At 40.4% G+C, this 11,145-nt stretch overlaps 1 protein-coding gene and 1 long non-coding RNA gene across 3 annotated transcripts; both read right to left on the bottom strand.

Annotated features, from left to right (window-relative positions):
• Positions 1-208: 208 nt before the first annotated feature.
• Positions 209-4,830, bottom strand: LOC115164317 (serine/threonine-protein phosphatase PGAM5, mitochondrial). 2 transcript variants are annotated; one of them, XM_029716670.1, is made up of 6 exons: positions 4,244-4,830; positions 3,868-4,043; positions 3,548-3,673; positions 1,374-1,462; positions 1,070-1,266; positions 209-830 (listed from the first exon to the last, which is right to left on the bottom strand). In XM_029716670.1, exons 1-6 carry the CDS (start codon positions 4,474-4,476, stop codon positions 680-682), a joined length of 972 nt encoding a protein of 323 aa, XP_029572530.1. In that variant the 5' UTR covers positions 4,477-4,830; the 3' UTR covers positions 209-679. The 2 variants fall into 2 exon arrangements, with proteins under 2 accessions (XP_029572530.1, XP_029572531.1); XM_029716671.1 differs by having other exon boundaries at positions 1,070-1,203; positions 4,244-4,828.
• A 4,465-nt stretch (positions 4,831-9,295) lies between these two features.
• LOC115164315 (uncharacterized) lies at positions 9,296-9,854 on the bottom strand. The gene is made up of 2 exons (XR_003869900.1): positions 9,726-9,854; positions 9,296-9,411 (listed from the first exon to the last, which is right to left on the bottom strand). It is a non-coding gene; the product is annotated as an uncharacterized LOC115164315 (long non-coding RNA).
• Between the last annotated feature and the right edge of the window lie 1,291 nt (positions 9,855-11,145).

Here is an 11,145-nt window from a genome sequence, read left to right as displayed (position 1 = left end):
TTTGAATTGTTGTCATTTGAGCACTTTCTAACATTGTTACTGCCTGAAATGGTGGTGGCGCTCTTGTCCTCTAACAAATGACATTGTAATTTTCAAGCTTTGTAGTGCCAACACTAAGGTGCATTGGATTTGCTGTTAAGTCTTGAGCTAACCCTATTTTAAGACTGTACGAGTACTGATTTGGTGTACTACTGAGGAACACAAAACATTTACCATGTCTCCTTTATTGCATGTTTCTACTGAATACAACTATGAACCTCAGAGGAAGCCTTGATCCAAATACAAAAGTACTGAGCATGATAAGCATTTACAGCATTACAGTAAATATGCAATACAAATTTAGAATGTTTTTGGTTTTAAAATCCTTCAGTCCCTCAACTCTTCTACCCTTTACATTCATAATGAGTGGGCACTGGCAGTCATCTGATCAGCTTTCGGAGTTCAGTGATTGGCTACAGCAACAGTTCATACTGTATACTCCCCTTTTGCACTGTAGTTGGCAAACGATGGCACAGGAGTTGATCACAAAACACCACATAAAAGTATATCGTTGAATTTACAAAAATAACACCAAAAGTAACTTTCAAGACACTTAAGGATAAAATCAAGAGCCATTCAGTTCACCCTGTGACCGAGATCTAAAGCTCTCCGGGAGTGAATACTGTAGGTGGAACATTTCTCAGGTCCGTGTGAGTTTGTCTGGGGGCATGAACCCTGAGTCTCCCAGTGTCCTCAGTGCCACTCTGCCGCTGGGGCGGACAGTGAGCCAGGTGATGCTGCCGTTGTTCAGGCCCATCCTCAGCCAGCCCTCTGGGGGAAACTGCAGAGCCCTGAGACACAGAGGGAGGGATAGAGCCTGTAAGATCCACCAAAACACCCAAATGAGGGCTGGTCTATTTTTCAAAACAAATATTCACATATATCATGTGATGTTGAAAAGCACATCATTATAGTCATGAAATGCAAAAGACATCAGCAAGACAGTGAAATTGCTAGACAAAGTAATGTAGATTGGCATCATCTTGTTGGATGAGGCTTTGATCCAGCTTGCCTGGGGAGACCAACACACCTGCACACGAAATAGCGGATGACATTGGCATGACAGACGATGATCTCGTAGCTGTCCTCCTTCTGCTTGGGGTCAGCGCGGTGGATGTAGCGACGGAAAGCAGCCTCGATCCGGGCCCCGTCCTCGTGGTACTGCTGTAGAGCGGTAGAGGTCCACAGTGGTGGTGTCAGACGAGGGTTTGAGATGACCTCTGACCTCTCATTGGAATACATTGCATTGAATTATGTATTGAATGATGCAGACAGCAGTAACTAATAAGTGAAACTAAACAGGAAGTAATATGACAGAGAATTGGGCGTCTCACCACAGCGTCAGGCTTCCAGTGGTTAACAGGAGGCACAGGTTCGATGGGTGCTCCTTCTCTCAGCAAATCACAGCTCACCAGCTCTACCCCTAAATCAAAAATAGATCAGAAGATGAGTTAGTTAGTAGTGAGTAGTGAAATGCTTATCTATGACGCTTAATGACAATTTTTACATCTGAAAATCTGAGATCAAAGCTTCTGAAGCTGTTATCAGAGGTAGAACCTTGGTATCAGGTGACGTACAGTGCCTTCAGGAAGTATTCACGCACCTTGACTTTTTCCACATTTTGTTGTGTTACAAAGTGAGATTAAAATGGTTTTAGTCGTCATTTTTGTCAACAATCTACACAAAATACTCTAAATGTCAGTGGTAGAAAAATGATAACATTTGAAAAAAAAATAAGTTGAAAAATAAAACACCAATATACAGTATCCTGATTAGATAAGTATTCAACACCCTGAGTCAATACATGTAAGAATCACCTTTGGAAGCGATTACAGCTGTGAGTCTTTCTGGGTACGTCTCTAAGCGCTTTCCACACTTGGATTGTGCAACATTTGCCCATTATTCTTTTCAAAATTATTCAAGCTCTGTCAGATTGGTTGTGGATCATTGCTAGACAACCATTTTCAGATCTTGCCATTTATTTTCAAGCAGATTTAAGTCAGAAATGTAACTCAGCCTTATTCACTGTCTTCTTGATAAGCAACTCCAATGTAGATTTGGCCTTGGGTTTTAGGTTATTGTCCTGCTGAAAGGTTAATTAATCTCCCAGTGTCAGCTGGAAAGCAGACTGAGCCAGGTTTTCCTTTAGGATTTTGCCTGTGTTTAACTCCATTCAGTTTATTTTTCATCCTGAAAAACTCCCCAGTCCTTAACAATTACAATCATACCCATAACATGATGCCGCCGCCACCACTATGCTTGAAAATATGGAGAGTGGTACTCTGTAATATGTTGTATTGGATGTGCCCTAAACATAACACTAAGTTAATTGCGTTGCCACATTTCTTTGCAGTATTACTTCAGTGCCTTGTTGCAAACAGGATGCATGTTTTGGAATAGATTTATTCTGCACAGGGTTCCTTCTTTTTACTCTGTCAGTTAGGTTAGTATACAATGTCATCCTCAGTTTTCTCCTATCACAGCCATTAAACTCTGTCTTAGTCACCATTGGGATCATGGTGAAATCCCTGAGCGGTTTCCTTCCTGTCAGGCAACTGAGTGAAGAAGGATGCCTGTATCTTTCTTGTGACTGGGTGTATTGATACACCATCCAAAGTGTAATTAAATACCTTCACCATGTTCAAATGGATATTCAATGTCTGCCAGGTGCCCTTCTTTGCGAGGCATTGGAAACCTCCCTGGTCTTTGTGGTTGAATCTGTGTTTGAAATTCACTGCTTTGGTATTTTATTAGGATCCCCATTAGCTGTTGAGAAAGCCACAGCTACTCTTCCTGGGGTCCACACCAAACACGAAACAATTCAGAACATTAATAGACAAGAACAGCTTAAGGACAGAACTACATACATTTAAAAGCTTGACTGAGGGACCTTACAGATAACTGTATTTGTGGGGTACAGAGATGAGATAGTCATCCAAAAATAATGTTAAACACTATTATTGCACAGAGTCCATGCAATTTATTATGTGACTTGTTAAGCACATGTTTACTCGTGAACTTATTCAGCCTTGCCATAACAAAGGTGTTGAATACTTACTGACTCAAGGCATTTCAGCTCTTTATTAATTTGTAAAAATGTCAAAAAACATAATTCCACTTTGGCATTATGGGGTATTGTGTGTAGGCCAGTGACACAAAATCTCATTTGAATCCATTTTAATTTCAGCCTGTAACAACAAATGTGGAAAAAGTCAAGGGGTGTGAATACTTTCTGAAGGAACTGTAAATATCTGCACCATGAATAGCAGCAGAGTGCAGGCTTTTGCTCCAGCTCTACACAAACACACCTGATTTAACCACATGGTCTATCGATACAACCAATCCATGTTCTGGAGTCAAAACGTGATTCTAAAGTTGAATCAGGAGAGTTAGATTGAGGCTGTACAGCACTGGTTAGTCTTGTGGAACCAGACAAGCATGTCTCTGAATATTGTATAGACTCTGTCATATGGCTCAGCTGTAAAGTCTGCCTGTCTAGGGTTCTGACCTGGGAGGTACTTGCTGATGATGTTGGCCGTCTCAGTGGCCCTGGCCATAGTGGAGTAGACCATGATGTCATACTTCAGCCCCAGGGCAGCCAACCGCTGGCCAGTAAACTCAGCCTGCTCCCGACCTGCAGAACACCAACACACAGTCCCATAAATTAGCAGATTGTACTTGTATACCGCTTTCACCACCTCTAATGAGTGCTGCTGAATATGCTCTTCTTATCCACTAAAACGCAACTGTTGAGCTGTAGAGTGGAGAACTAGGTCTATGTGTCACGCTTTAAGCAACATGAACACACAGCAGAACAGGGTACAGAACCTAAAGGGGTGAGGATTCTCTCATGGTCTCCATTCCCACTCAGGTTGTACTGGGAGTGCCTGATGAAAAGGATGTTGCGTGTGGCTTTGGGTTTGCCATTCTCCTGCTCTGAGCTTGGGTCTTCACTGGTGTTCTCCTTCTTCTTCCCATTTGTAAACTGTGGGGGCGGTTCCCGCCTAGTACAGTACAGAGGGAACAAATCAGTTGTGTGTCTTGTGCCCAGAGAAGTCATCTGTCAGTCTAGCAACATGTTGCTGGCTGCAAATATGAATCAATCACACTCAGCGTAGACTAAACTACTTGACCCACATCCCATCAGACGCCTCTTATGTTTTACAGTAGTCTGCATCAGATTTAGCTAATAAAGCAGGCATACTTATCCCAGTTGAAGTCCCAGGCATGTCCAGTAGATGCAACCGTGTGGTTCCCCGCTGACCATGTCGCTGGCTGTGCAGCTTGGAGAATATTGAACCGACTCCACTGACCTGATCGTTCTCCTTGCGTATCACCGAAATAGCCACGGGATTCAGCTGCGGCAGCCGCCACAACCAGCACCGCTGATCCGCCAGCGAATCCGCACACGAGTTTGATTGTCCTCCGATATGACATGTTGTAAAAACCTAGCGATTATATGCAATTTGTGTTCACTAGGTAGCGGGCTAAATTGCTAATGACGCCCAATGTGTAGAGAGATTTAGGAATGTAGCATCCAGCGGTCTCGAAGAGCGGCTAATCCAGACCTAGCTAGGTCCGCCTCTGGTCAGTGGATTTACACACTTTCTAGGTACAGGGACACAGCGAATACCCTCCAACGACACTTTAATCGCCTGCTAAAAATAACTCCAGTCAAGATTATGAAGCTATTTGGAATCACTTAGCTAGCAAGCTTGAAGATAAACCAAAAGGAAAACACACAGGGCTTGGACCTACGGTGTCTCGCTGGAGCCCAAAAAAAAACAGCTAGCGAAGATATTACGATACGCGAATGTCGCGGGACAAAACGAACAAATAATGCATCACTAGAGGGAGCTCACAGTTTTAAAAAACGATGAAAACTTCAGAAGACTGGGGAAATTGGACAGAGATTGTGGAGATTTTTATTGTGATGGTAATGAATATTTTTTTGGGGGGGGAGGGGGGCAGAGTCTGCCTTTACACAGGCAGCCCAATTCTGATCTTTTTTTCACTAATTGATATTTTGACCAATCAGATCAGGTCTGAAACAGTAAAGACCAATTAGTGGGGGGAAAAAATAAAGGCAGCCTCTGTAGCCTACTTTCACAGTAGGGCCCAAGTAAAACTGACTATGATTAAATGTCACATGCACAAGTACAGTGAAAGGCCTTTCTTACAAACTCATAGACCAACAATGCAATAATTAATAACAATGTATAACTATAAAAAAACATGAGAAATAAGAATAAGAAATATGAAATACACAATAAGTAAGCATACTATATACAGCAAATATTTAAAAAGTCAGTTCCAATACCGTATTTACATGTGCAGGGATACTGGAGTGATGGAGGTAGATATGTAAGGTGACTAGGCAACAGGATATAAGATGAGGAGAGCAGCAGCAGCTTGCATGTGAGTGGGTGTGCGGGTGTGTAGTCAGTATAAATGTATGTGCATATTATGTGTGAGTGAGAAAATGATGGACAAATGATGAGTGACTCAAAACAAATGATGATTTTCAATGTGCAAACGTAACAAAATAAAATATAGGCTATAAATCCATTTATTCAAGCATTTTTTAATTCAATGTAAATAATGCCTAAAAATATAGTTTGAGATAAACGTGTGGTCCCTGGCTGTAACCTTAACATCACACGCCTCTTTGTTTATGGCGGCGTTTACACAGGCAGCCCAATTCTGATCTTTTTTTTTCACTAATTCAGGGGTCATCAACCTTTTCTTGCCAAGCGACTCCCTCAGGGAACCCCTCTCAGGCAAAACGGAAGCCCCCGGGACCGCCATCATACGTTAGCTAAAATAATTTTTCCACGTCTTGTCTTATCATTAGGTGACTGATAATGGCAAGAAAAAGTAATCAACATTTTAAAATGAATAGATTTGGGAGATAGTTTTTCATTATTTTGACCTCCCCACATTATAATTGGAAGAGGAAGTGTAAACTATAACATAGCCTATTAGCTAGAAAGGTAACTCTAAACACATTTTCGCTAAGAACAGCTGTTTAGCTGTTTAGCCATGTGTTGTCAAAAAATAATGTCCTGGTTAAGAAAGCTTACCAGCAGCCAGCAGGACTTGCCACACTGGTAGCCTATTCACTGGTGCTTTTTCAAAGCCTATGTCAGACACTCCAGTGAGTGTAATGGGCTTCAATGAGTTTCATTTGCTTAATATTAGAGTTGAGAAATACACTTGACATCATTAGAAAGAAAATATGATCCTATTTTCTACTATAGGTCTGTAATTCAAAATGTATTTATTCTGTTGTTGCTAGCGACATGCATAATTTTTAAAATACATTTTGTGGACCCCTGCAGTGCCTCCGTGGACCGCCGGTTGAATACCCCTGCACTTTTGACCAATCACATCAGATCTTTTCACAAACTATCAGGAGAATTGGACTGCCTGTCGTAACACAGGCTATAGGCTCCACCTTTCAAGCGGTTCTCTGTCCTCACTCGCGGGCTGGATTGCTAGTGGGATTTCCAATTACCGTTCTCCTGGCAGCAGGATATTATGCTGGCTCATCACGATTCGGATTTGTTGTCTTCAAAATAAGAGTCCCCCTACAAAGACATGCTAAACTTTTGAAATATCGATTTTGTTTTTGCATATCAGTACAGTACAACTGTTTTTCACAGCATTGCAACCACCTTTAAAAAAATTAATGGATAATTTGACGTACTTTTATTTGTAATATTGTATTATTTATACCAGCATTTCTTTAGAAAGTTTACACCAATACTGGTATATTGAAAGCTATTGGGCTTGTTCAACATTGCAGCTGACAGTGCAGGCAACTGCCAACTGACTGATCTACAAATCACCTTCCATCATAAATAACGTCTCATTATTATTTGTAGATCAGTCAGTCAGTCACAATTTACCCATGATAAATTACGATTTTGATCCTCTCGAACACGGCCAATGTGTAGGCTAAGTGAAAATAAATACACTTTTCTAAGATACTGGAACTGGCGTGCCTCGCACCGATGATCATACCACGCTCAAAGTTATTAGGTCACTAGTTTTTCCCATTCTAACGTTCAATCGAACAGTAACTGAATGCCTCGATGCCTGTCTGCTTGCTTTATATAGAAAGCCACAGCCAAGTGACTCACTGTCTGTAGGAGTGAACCATTTTCGTGAACGGGTGGTGTACCTAATAAACAATCTGGCCACTGAGTGTATAGTGTTATTTCTTGGCAGACTGAGGTCTACATACCCAGCAGCACGTTTTACTCCACCCATTCCAGTGGTCCCAATGCAATACACTGTAGGCCTATTAACTTACATATAGGCTTACAGAGAAATAATTACTCTATGTGTTGTCTTAAAAGTGGTGTTGGGAGTACTCAGTAGGGTCTGTAGAATCTATATACTGTATGGTGTCATTTCATGGGGCACTGAATAATACGGAGTGTTGCTGGCCTTTTACTACACCCATTCTATTGGCCACAATGCAAATCACTGCATATGCATTACATAGCGGCTTATAGAGAAAAAACTGTTCTATGTGCCGATGTCAAAGTGGGGTTGGGATTACTCAGGCTCTGTAGAATCTATATACAGTATGGTGTTATTTCATGGGGGACTGAGGTCTAAATACCCAGCAGCACTATACATACTCAAACACATAAGGCAAACTTTTTAGTCAAAATGAAAATGTAATGCTTTCAGAACGGCAATAAAGACAATTATTTAGAAGTAATATCTAGCAGGTTAGCAGTATACAGTGAAGGAATTTTACATTTGAGTCATTTAGCAGATGCTCTTATCCAGAGCGACTTACAGGAGCAATCGGGGTTAAGTGCCTTGCTCAAGGGTACATCGGCAGATTTTTCACCTAGTCGGCGCAGGGATTCAAACCTGCAACCTTTCGGTTACTGCCCCAATGCTCTTAACCGCTAGGCTACTTGCCGTCCAGGTACAGTAGGCATAGGCCTATTAACTCGTTTTCAAAAAACAATAACAGAGACAAGATTATTTACAAGTTATATTGTGATGATTATCTCTCAATGTCAGCAAAGGCATTTTCTGTACAGTTTTAAATGCATTACAAGAAACACTCTGCTGTATTCTTCAAGCTTAAAACCTTAACATCTTTCAACTAAGTAACTTCCCCTCCGATAACTAATGTAAAACATAGTCTCGCTTGCCATTGTGACAAAGCGTATTCACATTGCTCTCTAATAAAACTGCGTTAGAGAACAAGCACACATAAACACCACTACTATTACCGTCTGACTGTTTTCTAAAATGGGGGCACCGATAAGAAAATTCATAGTTTAGTGTCACATCCACCGCAACCCCATGCATTGCCAGATACTGTAATGCCAGGTATTTTCTGAATTTGAAGTAGCGTATCCTCAAATTCTTTTTCATACTGGCTTAAGGAATCCATAATTTTCAGATTTAAATTAAAGCAATTACTGCTACTAACTTAATGCTGCATATCTATGCCTATAACTGTCCAATGTGACTAAGTTCACAGGCACTATCACATGCTTATGCTGCATTCAAAACAACTGGGAACTTGGAACTGGGAACTTGGAAATCTCAGACTTCTGACTTCAGTGGATTCAAAACTACTGGGAACTCAGAAAAAACGAACTCCGACTGGGAAAAATCGATTTGAATGGTCATCCAAGATCACTGTCGTCATGATTTGACCTCGTATTTTTCCTAATTCCCAGTTGTTTTGAACGCGGCATTAAAACCCCACCAGTTGTGGGCCGCTCTAGGCTCATTTGGCATAACCTCTTTGCTGTCACAAAACAGACTCTGTAATCGCTGACTCTCAAAATACGCAGGGCATCTTAACACAATTTGTTGCTTCAGATGTAACTTCACCAGATCGTTGTACCCGTCAAATATTCTTTCATTAAACCACTTGTTGTCACTGCTTAATATGTTATAGACTTTTGACCTCACACAAGAAACATAAAGTACAACAATATCTGGAGTGCTGGTCCAAATTGTTTGTGTACTGAGTAGGCTACTGCTGCACATGTAACTTACTTTGTGTGCTTCTCACTTCGAAATAATTTTCTTGAAAAGAATGTCAAGTGCCCCTTTTATGTCTGGAAGTGGAACGCTAAACATTGATGTGAAGTTTGGGCCATTGTGGATTCTGTTGGTTTGACAAGTTTCACAGCTATATTCATGCATAGCATTAGTCAAAGATTTTATCGCTAGCATATCTAAGCAAGAAAGAAGTGGGTCGACAAAATCCAGTGGATCATTTTGTTTATTTGGATACAAAGACAAAAATGATTTGTGTATCTCAGCTAAAACATACTTCAACTCTTCAGGCAGGAAACTGCTCCCTGGATGCTGCACTGCTGTCTGTAATAAATTAGCAAAGTTGTTTATTTTGCGAGTACACTTTGTGATGAGTGTGGGTCTATATTTCCAAAGATGCAGCAAAGATTGTAGTGTTGAATTTAGCCAACAGTTCTGATTTCGATTAGAGAATTTACATATGGTTGTGATCATGTTACCATGGCAATGTTGCTCAGACCTGGTATCAAGAATGAGAGGTTTACTGAACCCTTGTGTCACATTACTCTTCTTTGTCTTATTATTCAGAGAAAACATTTTAGAATTGATATCAGGAGGCATGTGAACGTTTTGTTTTAGAGACCCTCCTAAAACCCCACCTGTTTCGTTTTGGTTGTTGGTCAGTGATTCTGCTAGTTCCTCCTTCTGTTTGAGAGGCATTTTTGGTTTTCTTGCTGGGGAACGTGACATCTACTGCACACTACTCCTTAATGACAATGGGGAAAACATGTTTTTAGACATTTTTGCAAATCTATTGAAAATGAAATACAGAAATATCTCATTTACATAAGTATTCACATCCTTGAGTTAACACATGTTAGAATCACCTTCGGCAGCAATTACAGCTGTGAGTCTTTCTGGGTAAGTCTCTAGGCACTTTGCACACCTGAATTGTACAATATTTGCACATTATTCTTTTGAAAATTCTTCAAGCTCTGTCAAATTGGTTGTTGATCATTGCTAGACAGCCATTGTCAAGTCTTGCCATAGATTTTAATGCTGATTTTTTAAGTCAAAATTATAACTAGGCCACTCAGGAACATTCAATGTTGTCTTGGCAAGCAACTTCATATTTGCCCTTGTGTTTTAGGTTATTGTCCTGCTGAAAGGTCAATTTGTCTCCCCATGTCTGTTAGATTGAACCAGGTTTTCCTCTAGGATTTTGCATGTGCCTAGCACTATTCCATTTATTATTATCCCCCCAAAATTCTGTGGTCCTTTGCGATTACAAGCATACCCATAACATGATGCAGCCACCACCATTCTTAAAAATATGAAGAGTGGTACTCCGTGATGTGTTGTGTTGGATTTGCCCCAAACATAACACTTTGAATTCAGGACATAAAGTTAATTTCTTTGCCACATTTTTTGCAGTTTTACTTTAGTGCCTTATTGCAAACATGATTCATGTTTTGGAATATTTGTAATCTGTACAGGCTTCCTCCTTTTCACTCTGTCATTTATGTTAGTATTGTGGAGAAAATAAAATGTTGTTGATCCATCCTCAGTTTTCTCCAATCACATCCATTAAACTCTTTTAAAGTCACCATTGGCCTCATGGTAAAATCCATGAGCGGTTTCCTTCCACTCGGCAACTGAGTTAGGAAGGACGCCTGTATATTTGTTGTGCCTGGGTGTCTTGATACACCATCCAAAGTGTAATTAATAACTTAATCATGCTCAAAGGGATATTCAATGTTTTTGCCCATCTACCAATAGGTGCCCTTTGCTAGGCATTGGAAAACCTTGTTTTTGAGGGACGTTACAGATAATTGTATGTCTGGGGTACAGAGATGAGGTAGTCATTCAAAATCATGTTAAACACTATTATTGCACACAGAGTGAGTCCATACAATTTATTATGTGACTTGTTAAGTACATTTTTACTCATTATCTTCTTTAGGCTTGCCATAGCAAAGGGGCCGAATACTTATTGACTCAAGACATTTCAGCTTTTAATTTTTAATTCATTTGTAAACATTTTGAAAAATACATTTTCTTTCCTTTTTTTTCTTTTCT

This window comes from Salmo trutta, chromosome 27 (genome assembly GCF_901001165.1).
Source record: "Salmo trutta chromosome 27, fSalTru1.1, whole genome shotgun sequence".
In the NCBI taxonomy this organism is placed as follows: Eukaryota; Metazoa; Chordata; class Actinopteri; order Salmoniformes; family Salmonidae; genus Salmo; species Salmo trutta.
This window is presented reverse-complemented; position numbering and strand designations above follow the sequence as displayed.

Coding starts and splice junctions, on each gene's coding strand:
- LOC115164317 (XM_029716670.1), bottom strand. CDS start 4,476: ATGTCATATCGGAGGACAATCAAACTCGTGTGCGGATTCGCTGGCGGA. Junction 4,044..4,243: donor TGGGACTTCAACTGGGATAA/GTATGCCTGCTT, acceptor GTACTGTACTAG/GCGGGAACCGCCCCCACAGT. Junction 3,674..3,867: donor GAGAATCCTCACCCCTTTAG/GTTCTGTACCCT, acceptor GGTGTTCTGCAG/GTCGGGAGCAGGCTGAGTTT.